This window comes from Culex pipiens, chromosome 1, assembly GCF_016801865.2.
Source record: "Culex pipiens pallens isolate TS chromosome 1, TS_CPP_V2, whole genome shotgun sequence".
Taxonomy (NCBI): Eukaryota; Metazoa; Arthropoda; class Insecta; order Diptera; family Culicidae; genus Culex; species Culex pipiens.
Window position 1 is genome coordinate 60,328,970 of NC_068937.1, and position 24,577 is coordinate 60,353,546.

At 32.7% G+C, this 24,577-nt stretch overlaps 1 protein-coding gene across 1 annotated transcript in view; it reads right to left on the bottom strand.

Annotated features, from left to right (window-relative positions):
* Positions 1-24,577, bottom strand: part of LOC120424135 (protein timeless homolog) — a 150,884-nt gene that overhangs the window by 112,723 nt on the left and 13,584 nt on the right. Inside the window, exons 5-8 of the mRNA XM_039588178.2 lie at positions 14,397-14,556; positions 13,876-14,012; positions 13,715-13,795; positions 12,654-12,760 (exon numbers count right to left, since the gene is read on the bottom strand). Of these exons, the coding sequence (XP_039444112.1) occupies positions 12,654-12,760; positions 13,715-13,795; positions 13,876-14,012; positions 14,397-14,556 (485 nt within the window). The remainder of the gene's footprint in view (positions 1-12,653; positions 12,761-13,714; positions 13,796-13,875; positions 14,013-14,396; positions 14,557-24,577) is intronic.

Consider the following 24,577-nt stretch of genomic DNA (forward strand, 5'->3'; position numbering starts at 1 on the left):
CACAAAAGTGTTCCGAATTTGTGGGTGTTCCGAATATGTAGGATGACTGTACTATAGGATGTTCCAAACATCTTTATTAATCATATGTGACATGAGAATCTAGATTTCACCGACATAAATGTGAAAAGGGCAATCTAATTGTGATGTTATCCCTTTTCAGTTCAAATTACACAAAAGAGACATCGATTGCCTTTTGGTCAAAATACTTTTGAAGCTTTCAACCGATTGATTAGACATATTTAGCAATTTTGCTGTCGGTGATTGAGTCCTGTAAATGTTATGATAATATTGTTATCATTAGTCAAAGCAAAGCTTTGTTATTGCATCATAGAAGAACCCATGCAGAAGCTAACAAGCCAATTTAGAATATGCTCTTCCTGGAGGAATTTCAACAGAATGGATAAGCTTATTTTGCATATTATCATTTGATGGTATTGTATATTTTTGCTGCTCGATATTACATTATGTAGTCACAAGAACGTGACACACGTGTCAGAGAGTGTGACATCCAGCAATAAATTGCAAGTCATATCGTGTACGAAAACGATAGACTTTAGCGTGTGATGGAAAGGAGGTGTGGTGTATAATAAAAGTATACATATTTACGAGTACAAGTACAGGCGTCAGAGTCGGAGATCGTCAGGGCGGCATCAGAACACATCCATTCATCCATCGTCAATCGTACAAGCCCAGTCCGTATACGAATCGAATGATTCTGGCCTATCAATTTAGCATACGAGATCACATCCATCCAACATCGGGACGACACATTCATTGGCATCCAGTACATCAAAAATACATTACGTTCCGAATGGTTACACAACGTCATGCATAGATTTACGGCCGGGCCACACCGTATTCAACTCTCCGTCCGAACTTTTTTTTTTCCTTCGTGATACTTCAGTATGTCAGGGCGTGTTCGGGGCCAACCATTGGACGAAGGACCTTGTTTGTCATCGCAAATTCATACCAGCCTTGGCCGGCAAAAAGCTGTTATTGATGTACAATCTACGCACCGTAAAATATTTCGCTTTTGCAGCTCTCTGTAATGCATCATCACTGACTGGCGGCTGGGGCGACTAGAAAGGCTTGTTGATAGCCAGCCGCCCGGGCAGCAGGGTCTCATTTGCCAAATTGATTGATTTGATTTACTCTTCCTGCGCTTCTCGTAGGAACGAATTCCACTTTTTCAGTCCTGTTATGATAGGATACACGGTACCATCCATAATTTGTTATGATGTATATTTTTTATTGAGTGCGTTAAGTTAACAATTGAGTATGGTGAGCATAATAGAATGATAAAAAATATAAAAACAAAAAGATAAATGAATAAAAAAAAATAAAAAAAATAAAAAAAACAGGACAGGTGAAGTTTTAGTAGGCCACAATATCTCAAAATGACTTCCACTAAAAATATATCACCTTTCGAAAACCACTTTTTTATTCATCCGTCGAAATTTTCTTGATCATTTTATCTAACTATGAAGATAGACGTGATGTTCCACAGTAAAAAAAGTAGTAATCCAGCTGCGTGTAAAAGGCCTGGGTGTATGATAAATATTGCATTATTTTATGCAATTTTATGTGATTTTACACCCTGAAATATGTAGCCCATCAGTGTGGGAAACCTACTTGACCGAAATGTCAAGCTCATATATGCGTTTATCCTTACAGCTTTACATCGGTCTGATGGCCGAGTGGGCTAATGCGCCAGTCCTTAGGGCATCTCCACCGCAGGGACCTAATTGCGTTGCAAAGCTAATTTGGCACCCGCGTCAAGCCCACCGCGGTACTTGTGCGAGAGCTAATTTAGGTTCGAGTTCATCCGTGTTCATCCGAATCTAAACAAAACTCAGGTTAGCTCCGGGATCTACCGGGAGCAAATCGTCTGACGGATGGTTTTTTCAAGCAAAACAATGTAATTAGGCCAATGTGCCAAAAGATTTTTTTTCCTGCTCACGTCAGTAAATGTTTACATTAGGAGTGATGATTGATTTTTCGATTTCAATTCTTCGAGTTTGGAGATATTTTCCCTCCTGTGCTGCAAGTTTACGCATGAAAAATGACTTTTCGCCACCCTTTGGCAATCTGGGGTGATGCAGTTTAGTTTTTGAGGTCAGATTGGGGCTGTGTTTGATTAATTTTGGTCAACGCATTGTCGATCAACTGCTGGACATGCAAGAGACAAGTCATTTCCCACTGAGAATTTTGGCTCGAGCCTCGACTCGATTCAGGCTCGATCTCGAGCCAGATCGACTCGAGGCTCGAGCCAAAATTCTCAGTGGGTTGTATTGAATAAAAGCAAAATTCAAGCAAAACATTTTAAATAAGCCAATACGGATTCGAAAACATGCAATCCTGATCTTAAATTCTTAAATTATTAAATTCTTAAATTCTTAAATTCTTAAATTCTTAAATTCTTAAATTCTTAAATTCTTAAATTCTTAAATTCTTAAATTCTTAAATTCTTAAATTCTTAAATTCTTAAATTCTTAAATTCTTAAATTCTTAAATTCTTAAATTCTTAAATTCTTAAATTCTTAAATTCTTAAATTCTTAAATTCTTAAATTCTTAAATTCTTAAATTCTTAAATTCTTAAATTCTTAAATTCTTAAATTCTTAAATTCTTAAATTCTTAAATTCTTAAATTCTTAAATTCTTAAATTCTTAAATTCTTAAATTCTTAAATTCTTAAATTCTTAAATTCTTAAATTCTTAAATTCTTAAATTCTTAAATTCTTAAATTCTTAAATTCTTAAATTCTTAAATTCTTAAATTCTTAAATTCTTAAATTCTTAAATTCTTAAATTCTTAAATTCTTAAATTCCTAAATTCTTAAATTCTTAAATTCTTAAATTCTTAAATTCTTAAATTCTTAAATTCTTAAATTCTTAAATTCTTAAATTCTTAAATTCTTAAATTCTTAAATTCTTAAATTCTTAAATTCTTAAATTCTTAAATTCTTAAATTCTTAAATTCTTAAATTCTTAAATTCTTAAATTCTTAAATTCTTAAATTCTTAAATTCTTAAATTCTTAAATTCTTAAATTCTTAAATTCTTAAATTCTTAAATTCTTAAATTCTTAAATTCTTAAATTCTTAAATTCTTAAATTCTTAAATTCTTAAATTCTTAAATTCTTAAATTCTTAAATTCTTAAATTCTTAAATTCTTAAATTCTTAAATTCTTAAATTCTTAAATTCTTAAATTCTTAAATTCTTAAATTCTTAAATTCTTAAATTCTTAAATTCTTAAATTCTTAAATTCTTAAATTCTTAAATTCTTAAATTCTTAAATTCTTAAATTCTTAAATTCTTAAATTCTTAAATTCTTAAATTCTTAAATTCTTAAATTCTTAAATTCTTAAATTCTTAAATTCTTAAATTCTTAAATTCTTAAATTCTTAAATTCTTAAATTCTTAAATTCTTAAATTCTTAAATTCTTAAATTCTTAAATTCTTAAATTCTTAAATTCTTAAATTCTTAAATTCTTAAATTCTTAAATTCTTAAATTCTTAAATTCTTAAATTCTTAAATTCTTAAATTCTTAAATTCTTAAATTCTTAAATTCTTAAATTCTTAAATTCTTAAATTCTTAAATTCTTAAATTCTTAAATTCTTAAATTCTTAAATTCTTAAATTCTTAAATTCTTAAATTCTTAAATTCTTAAATTCTTAAATTCTTAAATTCTTAAATTCTTAAATTCTTAAATTCTTAAATTCTTAAATTCTTAAATTCTTAAATTCTTAAATTCTTAAATTCTTAAATTCTTAAATTCTTAAATTCTTAAATTCTTAAATTCTTAAATTCTTAAATTCTTAAATTCTTAAATTCTTAAATTCTTAAATTCTTAAATTCTTAAATTCTTAAATTCTTAAATTCTTAAATTCTTAAATTCTTAAATTCTTAAATTCTTAAATTCTTAAATTCTTAAATTCTTAAATTCTTAAATTCTTAAATTCTTAAATTCTTAAATTCTTAAATTCTTAAATTCTTAAATTCTTAAATTCTTAAATTCTTAAATTCTTAAATTCTTAAATTCTTAAATTCTTAAATTCTTAAATTCTTAAATTCTTAAATTCTTAAATTCTTAAATTCTTAAATTCTTAAATTCTTAAATTCTTAAATTCTTAAATTCTTAAATTCTTAAATTCTTAAATTCTTAAATTCTTAAATTCTTAAATTCTTAAATTCTTAAATTCTTAAATTCTTAAATTCTTAAATTCTTAAATTCTTAAATTCTTAAATTCTTAAATTCTTAAATTCTTAAATTCTTAAATTCTTAAATTCTTAAATTCTTAAATTCTTAAATTCTTAAATTCTTAAATTCTTAAATTCTTAAATTCTTAAATTCTTAAATTCTTAAATTCTTAAATTCTTAAATTCTTAAATTCTTAAATTCTTAAATTCTTAAATTCTTAAATTCTTAAATTCTTAAATTCTTAAATTCTTAAATTCTTAAATTCTTAAATTCTTAAATTCTTAAATTCTTAAATTCTTAAATTCTTAAATTCTTAAATTCTTAAATTCTTAAATTCTTAAATTCTTAAATTCTTAAATTCTTAAATTCTTAAATTCTTAAATTCTTAAATTCTTAAATTCTTAAATTCTTAAATTCTTAAATTCTTAAATTCTTAAATTCTTAAATTCTTAAATTCTTAAATTCTTAAATTCTTAAATTCTTAAATTCTTAAATTCTTAAATTCTTAAATTCTTAAATTCTTAAATTCTTAAATTCTTAAATTCTTAAATTCTTAAATTCTTAAATTCTTAAATTCTTAAATTCTTAAATTCTTAAATTCTTAAATTCTTAAATTCTTAAATTCTTAAATTCTTAAATTCTTAAATTCTTAAATTCTTAAATTCTTAAATTCTTAAATTCTTAAATTCTTAAATTCTTAAATTCTTAAATTCTTAAATTCTTAAATTCTTAAATTCTTAAATTCTTAAATTCTTAAATTCTTAAATTCTTAAATTCTTAAATTCTTAAATTCTTAAATTCTTAAATTCTTAAATTCTTAAATTCTTAAATTCTTAAATTCTTAAATTCTTAAATTCTTAAATTCTTAAATTCTTAAATTCTTAAATTCTTAAATTCTTAAATTCTTAAATTCTTAAATTCTTAAATTCTTAAATTCTTAAATTCTTAAATTCTTAAATTCTTAAATTCTTAAATTCTTAAATTCTTAAATTCTTAAATTCTTAAATTCTTAAATTCTTAAATTCTTAAATTCTTAAATTCTTAAATTCTTAAATTCTTAAATTCTTAAATTCTTAAATTCTTAAATTCTTAAATTCTTAAATTCTTAAATTCTTAAATTCTTAAATTCTTAAATTCTTAAATTCTTAAATTCTTAAATTCTTAAATTCTTAAATTCTTAAATTCTTAAATTCTTAAATTCTTAAATTCTTAAATTCTTAAATTCTTAAATTCTTAAATTCTTAAATTCTTAAATTCTTAAATTCTTAAATTCTTAAATTCTTAAATTCTTAAATTCTTAAATTCTTAAATTCTTAAATTCTTAAATTCTTAAATTCTTAAATTCTTAAATTCTTAAATTCTTAAATTCTTAAATTCTTAAATTCTTAAATTCTTAAATTCTTAAATTCTTAAATTCTTAAATTCTTAAATTCTTAAATTCTTAAATTCTTAAATTCTTAAATTCTTAAATTCTTAAATTCTTAAATTCTTAAATTCTTAAATTCTTAAATTCTTAAATTCTTAAATTCTTAAATTCTTAAATTCTTAAATTCTTAAATTCTTAAATTCTTAAATTCTTAAATTCTTAAATTCTTAAATTCTTAAATTCTTAAATTCTTAAATTCTTAAATTCTTAAATTCTTAAATTCTTAAATTCTTAAATTCTTAAATTCTTAAATTCTTAAATTCTTAAATTCTTAAATTCTTAAATTCTTAAATTCTTAAATTCTTAAATTCTTAAATTCTTAAATTCTTAAATTCTTAAATTCTTAAATTCTTAAATTCTTAAATTCTTAAATTCTTAAATTCTTAAATTCTTAAATTCTTAAATTCTTAAATTCTTAAATTCTTAAATTCTTAAATTCTTAAATTCTTAAATTCTTAAATTCTTAAATTCTTAAATTCTTAAATTCTTAAATTCTTAAATTCTTAAATTCTTAAATTCTTAAATTCTTAAATTCTTAAATTCTTAAATTCTTAAATTCTTAAATTCTTAAATTCTTAAATTCTTAAATTCTTAAATTCTTAAATTCTTAAATTCTTAAATTCTTAAATTCTTAAATTCTTAAATTCTTAAATTCTTAAATTCTTAAATTCTTAAATTCTTAAATTCTTAAATTCTTAAATTCTTAAATTCTTAAATTCTTAAATTCTTAAATTCTTAAATTCTTAAATTCTTAAATTCTTAAATTCTTAAATTCTTAAATTCTTAAATTCTTAAATTCTTAAATTCTTAAATTCTTAAATTCTTAAATTCTTAAATTCTTAAATTCTTAAATTCTTAAATTCTTAAATTCTTAAATTCTTAAATTCTTAAATTCTTAAATTCTTAAATTCTTAAATTCTTAAATTCTTAAATTCTTAAATTCTTAAATTCTTAAATTCTTAAATTCTTAAATTCTTAAATTCTTAAATTCTTAAATTCTTAAATTCTTAAATTCTTAAATTCTTAAATTCTTAAATTCTTAAATTCTTAAATTCTTAAATTCTTAAATTCTTAAATTCTTAAATTCTTAAATTCTTAAATTCTTAAATTCTTAAATTCTTAAATTCTTAAATTCTTAAATTCTTAAATTCTTAAATTCTTAAATTCTTAAATTCTTAAATTCTTAAATTCTTAAATTCTTAAATTCTTAAATTCTTAAATTCTTAAATTCTTAAATTCTTAAATTCTTAAATTCTTAAATTCTTAAATTCTTAAATTCTTAAATTCTTAAATTCTTAAATTCTTAAATTCTTAAATTCTTAAATTCTTAAATTCTTAAATTCTTAAATTCTTAAATTCTTAAATTCTTAAATTCTTAAATTCTTAAATTCTTAAATTCTTAAATTCTTAAATTCTTAAATTCTTAAATTCTTAAATTCTTAAATTCTTAAATTCTTAAATTCTTAAATTCTTAAATTCTTAAATTCTTAAATTCTTAAATTCTTAAATTCTTAAATTCTTAAATTCTTAAATTCTTAAATTCTTAAATTCTTAAATTCTTAAATTCTTAAATTCTTAAATTCTTAAATTCTTAAATTCTTAAATTCTTAAATTCTTAAATTCTTAAATTCTTAAATTCTTAAATTCTTAAATTCTTAAATTCTTAAATTCTTAAATTCTTAAATTCTTAAATTCTTAAATTCTTAAATTCTTAAATTCTTAAATTCTTAAATTCTTAAATTCTTAAATTCTTAAATTCTTAAATTCTTAAATTCTTAAATTCTTAAATTCTTAAATTCTTAAATTCTTAAATTCTTAAATTCTTAAATTCTTAAATTCTTAAATTCTTAAATTCTTAAATTCTTAAATTCTTAAATTCTTAAATTCTTAAATTCTTAAATTCTTAAATTCTTAAATTCTTAAATTCTTAAATTCTTAAATTCTTAAATTCTTAAATTCTTAAATTCTTAAATTCTTAAATTCTTAAATTCTTAAATTCTTAAATTCTTAAATTCTTAAATTCTTAAATTCTTAAATTCTTAAATTCTTAAATTCTTAAATTCTTAAATTCTTAAATTCTTAAATTCTTAAATTCTTAAATTCTTAAATTCTTAAATTCTTAAATTCTTAAATTCTTAAATTCTTAAATTCTTAAATTCTTAAATTCTTAAATTCTTAAATTCTTAAATTCTTAAATTCTTAAATTCTTAAATTCTTAAATTCTTAAATTCTTAAATTCTTAAATTCTTAAATTCTTAAATTCTTAAATTCTTAAATTCTTAAATTCTTAAATTCTTAAATTCTTAAATTCTTAAATTCTTAAATTCTAGAATTCTTAATTTCCCAGATTTTTAAATTCTTAATTTCTTAAATTTTCAAATTCCTGATTTTGAATTCATTTTTTTGTATTTTTGATAAAAATAGTGTTTTTTCGTAAATTTTTATTTTCGAATTTCTAAATTTCAGAGTTTTAAGCTTTTGGAATTTCGACTTGTAATTTCTGTTTTTTTTTTATAAATTGTTGAGCTCTTGAATTTATAAATACTTTAATACTAAAATTATTATTCAATTCTGCATATTTTTAATTTTTAATTTCCAAATTAAGGATTTTTTTTTATTGAGTTTTTCAGTCAGAAAATAGATATTTGTATGATAATTGTCAAGTTTTTTTTCACTCTGGTTTACTTCATTTCGATCCCGTCCGTGTGGATCAATTGGACAGCGCACTGGACTCACAATCCAGAGGTTGCTGGTTGGTACTAGCAATAGTGGCCGACATGTCTGCCGACAGCTATAAAGACAACTTCTTTTTTTACTCCATTTCGACCATAAAACTATATCTGTCCTTTTAATTTCAAAATTCTGCATTTTGAGATTCGGCGGGGATTTTCAATATTATTATATCGTATACAAGATTATCATTACGTTTGTGATTTTCAGTCGCATTCGAAAAGGAAAATTCCAATTCTTCGATTCATATTGCAAACAAGCACCGTGCGAAGAAACGTCAAACGCCACTTTTCGTTTTTGTTACTTTTTAGTTGCGTACCGCTTAAGAAAAATCTTTTCGTTGCCCTTTCCCTGACCATTTTTTTATATGGAGTTTTGCGTTCCTTCCAATCTGCGTATCAGCCTTTACGGTACTACTATTCAAAATATTTTAAATTTAATGAAAAAAAAATAATAATAAATGTATTCGTATTTTTATTTTACTCCCTACCCTATATTTAAATTTTAATAAATAATTTAAAAATGTTCAAATCGGTTAAGTTATTTTTAAATTTTGAACATTCATGTTTGCTTATATTAAACATAGTTGGCTGATTATTTTTTATTTAAAAAATACCAAAATAAATATAAATTCCACAATTTTTCAATTTAATAAAGTCGTTTTGAACCAAATAACTCATTTCTTTAATATTTATTAAAATTTGATAATCAAAATAAATGCATCTTCAACCAAAACGAATACAAATAATTCTAAAAATCGCTGAAAAAATTAGCCACCGGCAGCTCGGGGACTTCTCGAGCACCTATCTTGGCTACTCGACGGATCCCCGATGAACTTTTTCTTCGCTGAATGAACTCGAAGGCTAATTTAGCTTTAGCTTTGCTACCCGCGGTGCGAATGTTGGGGTGCAAACATGTCGGGAGCAAATCGGATGAACTCTTTTAAAAATTTGAAAATGATATTTTATAGATGTAAGCAAACAATTAGGACATATAATGCAATTGGAAGCATGTTCTATCATACTAGAACATAGTTTCATTGATTTTGGTCAACAAAACGGCTAAAATTAAAAAATGAATCAATTAGATCCCCGCGGTGGGCTTGATTCAGTTGCCAAATTAGCTCCCAGCGGTGCGGAAACGTGCATTAGGTACGGAGCAAAGCTAAAACTGGGGATCCAACCGATAGGTTTGCCACGCAATTAGATCTCTGCGGTGGAGATGCTCTTACTGCTTACCCCGGCGGAATACAGTGCACAATTTTTTCGCTAATCAACTTCTTTATTCAATGTTTATCACTTTCCAATGTTTCTCACCATGAGACATGTGTTGCTCTAATTTATACGGTTACCCTCCTTCTGGGTCAAAACTCAAAAATTACTGCGAAAATAAGCCGGTAGCTTTAATCCACTCAAATGTTGTCATTGTTCAAGTAGGCAACCGCGTTTATACGTCGCATTTGGGTCGAGGTGTTCAGTATTCACCCAATGACCCTAATGAACAACGACACAAATGCTTCTAAAAATATACTTGATCCACAAGGATCTCGGAGAGCCACTGGAAAGAGAGAGAAATTGACATAAAAGAAGAGCGAAAGAATTGGTGTTATGGTTGCGTCGGAGACATGGAACAAATGTCATACGATTACCCAGTAGAAACAGATCACGTTCTAAGAGGTCGCCTCTCAGCACGGTGGTTTTTTTCCGTTGGCGTTCTCACGGTATGAGATAGAACGGGGTTCAATTCCCCGGCGGAATACAGTGCACAATTTTTTCGCTAATCAACTTCTTTATTCAATGTTTATCACTTTCCAATGTTTCTCACCATGAGACATGTGTTGCTCTAATAACTAAACCCTATACATTTCATCGTCTAAAATCGGATGGGTTATTTCAATCAATGTCAAATTTGTTTCAGAAGCTCGGTGGTGGCCTGGACTATGTTCTGAGAAAGAAATAACGGACAAAATTGGAAATTCATTTCGGCGAAGGTCGAAAAAAATCCCTAAATTCTCAGGGATATTTTCCCTCACAGTAAAATGAAAAACATAAAATAGCTGTTACTATTGAACAAAATTTTAAATCTTGATTAAAATTTGGGAGAATGTTGCGCTCAAAAAATGCAATCTTAGAAATATCAAATAGAAAAAAAAACATCGAAAATCAGCTGAAATTGATTTGATTTGCAGTTTCACTTTTCAAATGATTTTTTTTTTTCGGATAATAGGGGATTGAATATACCGGGACCCGTGGTGTAGGGGTAAGCGTGGATGCCTCTCATCCAGTCGGCCTGGGTTCGATCCCAGAAGGTCCCGAGACGAAATTTGTCTGGTCACGCCTTCCGTCGGACGGGGAAGTAAATGTCCCCGGTCTAACCTAGAGGTTAGGTCGTTAGCTCAGTCCAGGTGTAGGAGTCGTCTCCCTGGGTCCTGCCTCGGTGGAGTCGCTGGTAGGCAATTGGACTCACAATCCAAAGGTCGTCAGTTCGAATCCCGAAGTGGATGTAAGCTAAGGTGTAAAAAAAGGTTTGCAATCGCGTTCTCGATTGCGAGATTCCTACTCCAAGGCAATGCTGTAGAGCAAATCATTTGATATTGATTTTAGGGGATTGAATAAATACTGGTAGATATCGATAGATCGTCAACAATCCATAAACCATGTTTTTTTTTTCGTCGACATTTTCTCGACGAATTATTCTGATACACAATTCTAAACGTTTACTGATAAATCTCGATTATCTCGATTATCTCGATTTCTGCATAGAAAACCCATGACTCATATGTTGTTTTGAAAATTTTATGTTTAATGATGTAAAACAGTTAATTGCGTATAAAAAAATTCAAAACAAACTAATGTTAGGTTTCATCCACCACATTTTTTCTATTTTCAGTGAAATTGACTCTTCAAATGCATTTTCCACTCGCGATACATACCAGAACACTTGCACACGAGAGTCTCGAAGAAAATAAAGTGCCCCATCACTGGAGTGAACAGCCGAGCGACTGATTTAAAGCCTCTGGCGGCTCATAAAAGATGCATTACTTGAGCGATCCACCACCGAACACAAGAGCCGAGGAACAAAAGATTTCTATTATTTTGTACCTACAGATCCATCCATCCCGATGCCATTCCGCGCCCCTCGAGCGCACGAGGAACCAGTCAAACCGGAGAACAACCCCCGCGGTATAACGTATCCTACATATACAGAATGTGTGCATCGGAACCTGGGACGACTGGAGGAACGAACGTTCATGCATAATGGATCGCATGGCATTGAATATAAATGTGCCGAAGACGGGCCCGTTCTATTCCTCAACAGTTTTCCGCGGCAGAGGCGTTCCCACGTGCCAAGGGATTGGAAAACTGTTGAATTTTGGGATTGTCCCGGGATATTTCTTGAAGAAAATTGCTGTTTTCAATTGACAACCAAACATGCGGGGATCATCAAAAAGTTGCAAATCATTCGGCAATTTTTAAATTCCATAAAGTCTTTGTAACAGAAAATCCAAAAATAAATTCCTAGATTTTGAATATTCAATACACCACGACGAAAAATGTCTGATTGCTTAAACAACATAAATGTTCTGCAATTATTTATAATGTTTGATCTGCGCAACTTTATTTTAATCTCTCATTCTTACACATTTCCTGATCTACGTCACTGGCCAGTAAGCCAACTTCCCGGAGGGCTGAAAACGAAAAACTTTCCGTTCTCTCTCCCTCCCAAAAATGTGGCCAACCTTCATGGTCATATAGTAGTTTAGTTTTCCCTTTGTATTTTCCCATTTTTTTGCTCCTCAATGTCAAAAGTTCGATGAAAATTTCCCGAAACAGTGCGGCTTCGAAGATTGCAAATAAATGCGGCTCGCCCCATTATGGTCGTTTTATGAATGCATGCTGCTGTTGCTGCTGCTGCTGATGCATCGGCACACAAAATAACCACGTGGTAGAGACCAACTTTTTCAATCACGGTTACCCACACATACCCCAACGACCCCCGACCACGCTCTGGATAACTATCACCAGCAGCTGATGTGATGGCAGCCAGCAGGGTTGGGAATGGATTTTCAAAAATCGATTGAGCATTAAAATTTCAAGCAGAAATTTACGCACCAAGCTGAAAATATTGCTGCAAACGTTTATTGCAAATCACCCCCAATAAATAATACCACGAGGGAGAGGGAGAATATTTGGCAAAAGGATGCTATCAAAAGTTATTTATCTGGGTCGGCCGTGTGGCCACGTAGGCGAACAGTTGTTTTCCTAAAAAGAGAGAGGAAGGAGAGACCACTTACCTGCCACTCGGGGTAGATTTGCCAAGAAAATCTCCTTGAGCAACATTAATTCATCTTCCGGTGCGGATGTTAGCGATCCGAAACAATCATCCTCGGGCCAAACTTCTCTGCGGAGGAGAGGAAAAGAAAAAAAAACGGTTTGGTGTTAGTGTGGGATATTTTATTGCCAGCTAGACTCAAGGGCGCAAAAAAGGGCACGCGGCCAGGTAAAATTGTGCCGATTTCAGCAGATCTAGACCTGGCTGAAAAAAAAAATATTTGGATGCATGAGTTATATGATCGTAAATTAGATTTATTAATATTCTTTTTTTAAGCTTTTAACATTTGGAAAGAATCATAGGGCTATCCATAAACACTTTACAAAAAAGATTTGTTGTGATGGAAATTGTCCACGAGGGGGGGGGGGGAGGGGCGGAGGTCTGAGATTTAAAAAAGTGTCCACGTAGTTTATGGATGGTCCTTCTTCAGGGTGTCAAGAAAAAATAGAAACTAAGGACTGAACAATTTTGAATAAAATCGGTTTTGAGTTAAGGGTTAAAATTTAAAACTTTTGATTTTTTTTAATTTTTTTTGCAATTTTTGATTTTTTTTTCAATTTTTAAAATATTTAAAACTTTTAAAATTTTTATTTTTTTTTAATTTTTAAATCTTTTGAATTTTTTTAAATTTTCGATTTTTTTGTTAATTTTTTGCTAATTTCTCTGAGATAGAAATCCATATGTTCACATATTATAACTTAATTGTTATAAAAAAATGAATCACAAACTGTTTATATTTTAACTACAAGTTGTATTTATTTAATTTCAGTATGCAAAACTATGCAATTAATTAATTAAATAATTTATTTAATGCAAAACTAGAATTCGGTGCACCACCCTCTGTAAGAGTGTCTCACGGCACCGTTATTTATCGTTTCACACCACCAACGTTGAACATTATCACGATACATTTAATTAAATAATAAATTAAGATTTATGAACGCGTTGACCAGTCGTAGCACACGAAAAGATCTTTTGCTTTCTCGCTGTTTTGCTAGGAACACTATAATTCATTTCACTTACCTGGCAGATCGCATTAAAATAATTGCATGTTCGTATTTTCCATCCCGGAGCAGCGAGTGAATCCGTATCATGCAGTCGCCCCTGAGTTGATTAAAAAGAAGAAGAGAAGAGGGATTAATTCTCGCAAGTCCTGGCGAAAGGATTCCATCGCTGGAACGTACTTTTGATCGTCGATTGGAACGTCGGACGCGGCGTCGAACGGAATCGGATGATCCTCCTCTGGCAGTGTAATCTGATTAGCCAGACATGTCGAAACTTCGCCAGCCATTGTCAGCCACAGCCCCTCTAAACTCTCCAGCTGGGGAGAGCGCACCGGAATGACACGAACGCGGCGCAATGGTCCCATGGAAAGTCGTTTTGTTGGGTAGGAAAATGAAAGAAGGAAAATAAAATTAATTACAGTCTCTGTTGTGGAGCGAGAGTTGGCGAAGAATGTTGCAACAGTGGTAGCATCCCACGCGCCACATTCAGTGAAAGCCGTTTAGGATGAAATTAGTACACTGTAAAGGGGTAAAGAATTTGATTTTGGAGTAACTCTTTGGGAGAGGTTTCGGTTTAAATCAATTGCTCTTTGCGTTGAAAAAATCGCTTAAGTGTAATAGAAACAAGTATTCTAGAAACTCAAATGACAAAATTTACACCTGAAATCCCAAAACAGCACTCTTTACCCCTATCTACTTACATCCATCTCCGGCTGCTGAGAGGCTTTGTCCTTGTTGTTGTTGCGTTTGGGCTTGGCGCGCTTCTTACTCTGGACACGCACGCCACCGGTCCCCTGGCAATACTTTTCTAGCATTTTGAAGAACATGTGGGCTGTCTCGATTACGTCACGTAAGTAAGCCCTGGGAATGTAATTAGAGCGGAAACAAGAAGAATTCAGAATAAGCAATGAGCGAGCATACAATGGAAAGCAACACTAAGTTCATTAGACGACTCTGTTGAAGCAGAGTTGGGTAGATCATTACAGAGAATTAGGCATGGAACTCTAATTGTTATGAACTAAACAATCCTGTATCAAGTGTCGAATCAGTCCGGTTGTATAAAGAGATTTTCCGGCAGCTCAACAACTCTACTTAAATAATTTCCCAATTTTCCCTCGCTTAATGCGATTCCAAACTATTTCAGCGAAAATATTTTCATTTAGCCATCATTAAACATTCATGACACGTTTGAAGCTCTCACTTTTTCTCTTCCGCGGGGTTGGTGCATCTGTTTTGATGTGTTTTATGATGTTGGCATTTGGCACACAAACACACACACACACACACACACATACAAATACGCATAATATGAGGTGGATTATAACTCGCGAAATCGGTCGCCCCCGGTGACACCGGACTGGGTTTACGCTTCAAAAACTGTGGTCATTGTGGTCCGGCATTTGTGCGGGGATGTTTATCATAAAATATTTAGTTGGGCCCGCGTCCCAGTGGATATAAAATATAATGCGTGTTTTACCGGAAATCCACTATCAATCAGCAGATTTTCGGATGAAAATATTATTCAAAAAGGCGACATTCAGTGCGTGAAAAAATCTTGGCATGCGTTGATAAAAATCAATGACAGTTTAATTTTCGTGGGTCTCCAACGTGATAAAGTTTTTTTGAAAGTACAATTCCAGAGTTTTTTTTTAAAAGGACCAATAAACTATTGTCTTTCATATGTTTATAGGACCTAATAAAAAAAAACTCTTGAATTATATTTTGTGAAAAAAACAGATTCCGGACAGGATGAAATCTAGACCAACCAATGAATGAGGTAACGAATATTTAAATCAGGGCTGTGGAGTCGGAGTCGGAGCCGGAGTCGGTGAAGTCGGGTCTTTTTGGGAAGCCTAGAGTCGGAGTCGGAGTCGTCAAAACTCGAACAGCTGGAGTCGGAGCCGGAGTCGGCTAAATTTTATTAGCTGAAGTCGGAGTCGGAGCCGAAAATTTCTGACTACCCGGAGTTGGAGTCGGAGTCGGAGTTATCTTAAATTCAACAAAAAATATGTTTTTTTTTTGTTTTTCAGTATTTGCTATAAAACAGCTTTATTTACAAAACTTCTTATATTTTTAGTTGCTTTTCAAGTTACTTGCGCTGCGTTGCAATTTTTCTTTTTTTTGGATCTATGATCACTAAAATTTAATGATAACCTGTTAATAAAGTATGTAGCCACAGAGTAATCCAGAGGACGCAGTCCGAACAAATGTCATTGAATTTTGTGGCTGCGTTACGGTTGTTGTTGTTAGATTTTCCTAAGGGTAGCAGGCGTTATGTTTTTTTTCAGGCGTTATGTTTTTGAACGGATATTTTAATTGGGTACTAAAGCCCTATGAAAATTTTTATGTAGAACAGTAAAAAACACGATTAAAAACCATTTCTGATCACATTTTTTTCATTTTAACGCAAATTTTTTTTTTTGACAAGACAACATTTTTTCGATGGATCAACTATGGTCCCCTTGGAACGAGCTGTCAAGTAGGAGCTTTTCTGTCAAGAAGGACCGTGAGGATAATTTTTCAAAATTGATTCAAAAATCCATTTTAAACTCTTTGTGGTCATACAAAAAGTCATTGTACTCAGAAAAATAAGCTTTATCGCTGTAAACAATAATATCAGCAATCTAAGCTTCATTTTAGGACCCAATTAAATCACAGAGAACAGATGTATATCGTTGAACAAACAGCATTGAAAAACCCCGAGCAGGGGTAAATAACACGGGAATACCAAATTTTGGTATTACTTGGGCAAATAACAGCGACCAAAATGTGCCCTTGGTTGCCCAGTAATAGATGGTAAAATACCATGAAATCATACCAAAATCTTGTATGTGGAAGGGCACAACAATACCAAACCATGTTATTCCAAGGGTAAAATAATACCTCAAAATAAAACCATTTCAATACCAAGTTGAGGTCTTCTGGATTTTACAACATTGCTTGTATACCAAAACTTGGTATTGCCATGGTTTTAATTTTAGGTATTCCCGCGCCCTTGGAAAATCATATTTTGGTAATCCTGTGGTCTTCTACATACATGATTTTGGTATGATTTCATGGTATTTTATCATCTATTACTGGGCAACCAAGAGCAAATTTTGGTCGCTGATATTTGCACAAGTAGGTAATACCAAAATTTGGTATTTTCATACCATTTTTAGTGCAGCAGTTGCAGTTAGTGAAAAAACGGAAATGATCCATATGCAACAGCCAAATCTACTCACCTGATGATTCCATGTTGTTCTTAGTGATATTCTTCACCACACCGAATGCATTTGTCATTGATGAACGGCCTGTGCTTGAAGTTCATGAAGCTTCTGAAAAATAACAAGATTGAAAAATAAGTGTTATTAAAATGAAACTGGATTGAAATTCACCAAAATTCAATAATCTTTCGATTGACTCGTTTTTCAAAGTATTTGGTTAGAAATTTCAACAATTTAAAAAAAATCGTAATGGGTATATAAAAAAAAATGTTAAAACCAGCTTTAACATTTTTTCTTCAAAAAACAAAAATTTATTATCTTGTCCAAATTGGTAAAAAAAATCCCATAGTTTCAGAGAAAATTGATGATTGATTGATGAAACCTTTCAATACCAAAATAATACCACTCAAAAAAATCCACACGTAGATGCTACGTGAAAAATCACGTAACCCCAATTTTCCCCTCCATAGGTCTGTTTTACGTGACACACGTAAAAATAATGTGAATGTGTACCGGCAAAAAAAAAATACTTCACGTTGATGCTACGTGAAAAACCCTATAGTATTTTTCCACTAGGTTTATTCATGTAGCTTTGATGTGTTTTGAAATGTAACTCCAACGAACCCACTCGAGTGCGCCAAATTTCTACGTGATTATTTTAGTATGAAAATTGACGGCGTACGGTGAAGACCTCCTGCCGGACTGTTCCAGTAAATTTTCTTTAAAAATGTAAAAGTTGGTAAGTAATATTATGTTTAATTTGGTTCTTTTTTGAATAATTGATGTTATTTCAGAAACCGGTAGAACAATTTCCTTTCCCTGTGGCCTCTGGAATTCGGTCCGGTGCCAACATTATCGACCTGAAGGACTCCTAAAAGGCAACCCCGGTTTCTTCAGAAGGAATGGCCATCAAGGTCTGTGCTACCGTGGTGACACCACCGGAACTGCCACGGACGTGGTATCGCCGAGTGTGTCGTCTTAAATCTGATAATCTACACCGGGTGCTTTGCGGTCACCTTCATGCCGGCCATGACAAGTTTGATGCCCTCGCGTGTGACGCTAAAGAGCAGGAGCAGCAGTTAAACGTAGTCCACAAGGCCAAGGACTCCACCAATCGTAGATCAACGGTGAGAAGGCCAAGGTCAAGCCCATCGTCGTGGTATTTCTTGTTTGGAAGCATAATATAAGAAGTGATCTGTGTTGCATCGGTGAGATTGTTCAGAAATAAATGATGTTTTGATAAATATAATAAGTTTGAATAACATAATTTAAAACAGAAGTGTACTTTCTTTTTATTTATATTCGAAAAAAGAATGAAATAACCTCGGAAATAACCTTCTAAAACTAAAACAAATCATATAACGTTTACTACAACAAACATGTACAAATCATAGGTTGATTCATTTAGCTTTTACGTGTGAAACACGTAGAAACAACGTGAAATGATCTGGCCAAACAAATTTCATTTCTACTAGCGTCACCTCGTAGAAGTTACGTGAAAACTCTAGTGGAAAAATACCACATAGCTTTTCACGTAACTTCAATGGGAATATTTTTTTGAGTGATAGAAAATTTTCCACACATTCAAGTCATTTCTGTAGGGGGTAGGGGAACTATACCCTTTCTCAGCCTATTTCTATTATCGGCCTATCAGCACTTTGATCATGAATTACAGCTTTCATAAAGTGTTTTTGATTGTTCCAAATTAATAAATAGCTCAAATGAAAGTGAGCAAGCAACTCTCCATTATTGATACATCTGAAAATGTTGATTTAATAGTGGAAAACGGCAAAAGTGATGAGAACCGGTCGAACGGCTTAGAGTGATTAATATGGGTATATTTCCCCTATATCAAAAATGTTTGAAATCAAGTTTGAAATTTCCGGTTTTCAATGAAAGCATTCGCTTTGAGACATAATTTTAGCGCAAAATTAATTATTTTGTCAAAATTGGTCAAAATATTCCCATAGTTTCAGAGGAATTTGATGAAACACTTCAATACCAAAATAATACCAAAATGTGCCATCCTGACTTAGAAATTTTTTCCACAATTTCAAGTCATTTCTGTAAGGGGTATATCAAAAATGTTTAAAATCAAGTTTGAAATTTCCGGTTTTCAATGAAAGCATTCGCTTTGAGACATCATTTTTGCGCAAAATTAATTATTTTGTCAAAATTGGTCAAAATATTCCCATAGTTTCAGAGGAATTTGATAAAATACAGTAATACCAAAAGAATACCAAAATGTGGTGTTCGACCATTGACAAATTCTGCAATTTTGCAATATCAAAACAATACCTTAAATTGGTATGATACCACATTTTACTCTTGCATAATCCTCAAGACAAATTTTAAAGGGTCCAGGAATACCAAAATTTGGTATTGATACCAGAGAAAGGTATTATTGCGCATTTCCCTTGTTATTTACCCATGCTCTGGACGTGTGTAAAAATTCAAACCAAAATACGTTGAAAAGAGCTAGGGTGTGCACCATCCGCCTAGATAGCGCCACTTCCAAAATCATGATGGCCTACAGTAGCAGAACGTTGGACCATCTAATCACTGCACAATCCAATCCAATGGTCGCTGGTTCGAATCCCGCGGCGGGCGCTCTAAAATTATTTGTGTAAATATGGGTATCCGGCGCCGTCGCTCCGTGCCATACTCAAACACATAGGAGCCCAGGGCGGCGAAGTCCTTGTAGTTAAAAGGAAGACACTAGTGGTTGGTACCTGCAATGGTGGCCTACAGCTATAAAGTCAACTTCGTTTTTTTTTTCGAATATTATATTTAAACGAGGTTAACATTTATTTTCTTTCGAAATTATTGAGCCTTTTTCATTGTTAAGTCAAGTATTCTCAGCCGCGACGGTGGCGCTGCCAAGCGTATCCTGCACACTCTAATTTCTTTGATGCAAGATTGTATGCAACGCATTTTTTTAGTTTACACGGTTTACACACAAGTTAGAACCAAGATGTACATCTGTTCTCTGTGATTAAATCTAGTAGCCAATATTTGAAAATGTCCTGTCAAACTGACTTTTCTTTCGTTTTGTTTTTATTCATCGTCGGGATTGATTGTAAAAATTTAAAAAGTGTTGTGGTGTTGTTAGCTGTTCGTGAGTAAGGAGAAAAGAAATTATGTGCTTTCACTTATTTATAAGTAAATCTTATCAACGTCGCATCCGGATCAGCGACAAGCTTAACCTGATTGTTTGGAAAGACATTTTGAAAGCTTTTTTTATTACCTGCAGCCCGAAAAGCAGATCAAATACCTGCCGGACTGGCTGTACGACGTGGACTTGCGCTACGGCGACACCGAGACCATCTCGGCGTCCGAGGAGCAGTTCTGGATCGAGCTGATCGAGCGGAACCTCAAGCCGCTGGATCTGACGGAGAGGAACAGAACCACGAAAGAAAGTAAAGCAAGATTGAATCAAAGGACACATTAAATTGTAAGCGACAATAAATGTAATTTATATAATGGGAATTGTTTACTATTTTCGAATAAAACCAAGCGAAAGAAGTGGAATATTTTTTGCTAGCGAGCAGCGATCGCGATCGTCACTGGACGGGTGCAATCCATCTGACGTCTACATCTACGGCGCCAATACCGCATCTGACGCATTTGGGCATTATCCGCAATTCGCACACACGCACGCACCCAAGCTCGACACACACGTGTACGCCATTTTATCGTGTGACTACCCACTGAGAATTTTGGCTCGAGCCTCGAGTCGATCTGGCTCGAGATCGAACCTGAATCGAGTCGAGGCTCGAGCCAAAATTCTCAGTGGGTAGGACCCCGCAGTACCATCAACATCCTGCTGAAGCCACTCATGTCGCACTACCTTGCGCGCCACCACAGAGAAGCGCAGAGCTGTGTGACCATCTCCTGCACGCAGTCATCTGACGACAAGTCGTAGAACAGCAGACGTTGTATGCAGCTGTGGGGTTCATCCGCGTTCCTGCTAGCTGCTGCACGAGCATCGAGCGGCCACGTAACATCAACATCACGTCGGACAAGCGACACAAATCAGGCCAGATCAGCTAGATTAAGCTCCCCAAGTCGTCCTTGATGCATTTTGCCAGGGCAATAAAAACTATGTCCATTCGCCCTGAGCAGAACTAGTCGGGCTCGTAACAAACCTTCCGGCAATTTAGGGCAATCGGAGCCACACTGGCGCAAAAGCGGAAGTTGGGTTTTTTCCTGCAAAACCTGGCCGAGGAAGGTTTGCATTTATGTGTGGGATTGGTTCTCCTTCACCTCGGTTCAGCTTGCTGCACATCGTACGACTCCCGTACTGTTACATAGCTAATAAAACTGTTTAAATCATTAAAAGTTGGTATCCTCGCCAAGTTGGTAACAATATTTACCGGGAAAAAAAAAGTTTACTGTTCGAAAGCAACCTAACAATTAAGAATTTTCAACTGATTCAGTTATGTTTTGAATTTCTGACAAGGAAAACTGCCATTGAAAAACGTAACGCCTTTGAAAATCCGGTGAACTACACAGAAAAAAAAAGTTGAATTTTGGAATGTTGAAAATTTGGTAGGTTGAATATTAACTCTATTTTTGAGTAATATTACATAAAAAATGTGTAAAAATGTTAACCTGATGAATATTCATCAAAAACTGATGAAAATTCATCATTTTCTGGGGTAAAATTATTCATTTTTTTTGCCACAAAATCTGTCACCATTTCCTGATGAATATTACCATAATTTTTTTTTCTGTGTAAGATAGCAAAGAAATAACTCATCATGCTAAGTTTTCCTGAAGGGGGGATGTACCGCGATGTACCGCGTAACGCAACCACAGAGTAACCCAGAGGGAGCACTGGCATTTAATTTATGGTTGCGTTACGCGGTACATCGTGGTACATCCCCCCTTTAGCAACACTTTTGATTGTCGTGAGCCTGAGTGAACTGACGTTCAAGCGTTACTTTTTTATCGCAGCAACCAGGTGCAATCTTTAGTTGTCAAAATTTTCCAAAAGCTCTAAATCAACAAAGGGAATTTACTGAAGGCTATCGTGGATAGTGTCCGGTACGTCCGAAGTTTGCTGGAAAAGTTTAAAAAGGACTTGGAACCACCGCCTTTCACAGGGTGGGCCAATGCCCGCCAAAGAATTACCTGTTTCGGATGCTTCATGCTGGCAATGCTGGGTTTTCTGTACCAGCTGTGGCTTGAACTGACCAGGTTCTCACTGGAGATGTGGCTTCGCGTAATTAATTTCAAGTTCCAATTCCAATAGAATTCCAGTGATATTTTCGGAAAACTAAACTTTCTTCAAAGTGAAAATTTGTGCGAAATTGTTTGGGACAGTTTCCGTGGCCTTAACATTTGTGACCAAATGCTTAGTCAGAACAATTTCTCTGGCCAGTTTTTGAGGGAACGACGAAACATACCACTAGGAAAATATGTTTAGCATATGGAATCTTATTGTTTATATGTTTGATTTTCATTTATAATCTTTATCCTAGTCTGATTTGATAAACAGACTTTTCGACGTTTTGAGACCCTCTCTTTCCTTGTTGACAACAGCTCACCACACATTTATTTGTATGGAGCGTGGACAATCGCCAACTAGTCATAATAGGACTAGTTTCGTACGATAGCGCTCATGGATCACCTGGACGTTAGGCAAACTGCCTTGTTAGACAGAAAGATCTTGCCTAATCCACAGGCAGCAATTTTGACTCGGCAGCGTATTCATTATCCATTTGAGAGCGAAACAAAAACCCGGAAGGAAGCAAACCCCAACAGATGCTTTTGTCCCACCGCCAAATCTCAGTATTTGGGTGGTCCTGATGAACATTGCAGGCTTAGACTGGATTTAAGCTGCTTCCCAAGGTCTTTTTCCCCCAAAGTCTTTAAATTACAAAAAATCAGATCTTGAACTGAAAGAAATACAAAATCGAAGCCTTGATGGCTGGCACTTGTCAAAACAAACAAATCTTAAATATCCTAGGTTTACTATGATGAATAATTTTCTTCATCCAACCCGTAACGCTCATAACATAACGTCGAGAGCCGCTACCTTTCTAAAGGGTATACTAGTAACGGAACCACAAAATTTGCTGACAACTGTTTGGACTGTTCTCTCTGGATTACTCTGTGACGCAACCATAAATCAAATGCCAGTGCTCCCTCTGGATTACTCTGTGTATGTAGCCTGTTAAACCTGTTAATAAAGTATGTAGTATCATCATAACTCAAAATACGTTGGTTTGATAGAAAAACTGTTTGAGAATCAAAAGATCGATGTTTGGGTATCAAAAGAGAAATTTTGTGCCCTTTCCAATGGCACATAAGTTGACTTGTGAATCGTGGACCGGTTCGGATGCCGGCGGATTTTCCGACGACGAAATTTCCGGGTTGGTACGAAATTCCAACGAAAAATGAATTCTACACCCAAAGGAAAAATATATATCAAAATCTGCAACAGTGGATTTGCTGCAGAAAATGTTACATTTTATAACAGTTTTTGCAGCAAGCTCATAGCTCATTTTTGCCCGCGTGTAAACATGTCAGCGATCTGCAGTTCTCACCAACACATATAATGCTGGCGCGTCCCCGAGCAACACTTCAGAGAGAAGAATATGTTGGTGCTCTGTCCCTCTCAATTCATCAAGCGTCCATGGCGCGGTGGTAGCGTGTCGGATCAACAATCAAGAAGTTGATGGTTCAATCCTCGTTCTGTAAAGATTTTTTTTCTGCAATACAATCAATCAGCCGTCGGTAATGTCGATAATTGTCGGTAACGGGTAAACATGTCATACCTCTATATCGCAAAAAATGCATGAGGACAGATTTCATGCAGATTCTGATATACTTTCATGCCACCACGCATCACAATCATGCGACCACCGTTTGGGTGTATAGATACAAAAACCTCCAAACGGTATTATATCCACTCCAAAATGTTTATTTGGCAACTCTACGGTAATATATCGACATTTAGATAAATTAAATGTTTGCAGAGTTCATTTTAGATAACTGGAGTTTTTTTTTGAAAAGGTCCACTGAACCAAATTTCCAGTTTTTGCTTTTTGGGTGTTTTTGAAACCGCCTTGAGTCAAAGGTATTCAAAACACCTAAAAAGCAAAAACTGAAAATTTGGTTTATTGGTCCTTTTCATAAAAAAAAAACTCCAGATAAGTTTTATAAGAATCAACTTTCTATTCAATCCAAATTAATTTTTTAATCAGTCAAGGATGCCTGTTTGGAGTTGGGACACTGGATTAATGATGATTTGTCAACTAACTATTTTTTCGAAAGGTGTACACACTTTTTTTGCACTTTTTTTATTTTTGTGATAGTATTTGTCAAGGGTCCTGATTTTCGGTTCAAAGATCAGAAATCACTCACTAATCACCGAACGAATCTTTGCCGACTGGAGCTCGCAACCAGTCGCGAGCGAACACGACACTCAGGCTGCCAGCGACTTGCTCATTTGCTTCTCCCAGTGACACAAATACTTCGTGAATTTCTTTGCCCACTCCGTCCGTCCACCCGAGTCACACACGAATACGTTCAGAGAGGAGAGAATCTAACAACACACCAGCTCGGCGCTCTTTTGGCCTGCACTGCCACAATTTGCCGTCGATTTGTATTTGGCATGATGGAAATTGCTTTTACATATGTCTTTAATCTTTGTTATCAACAAAATT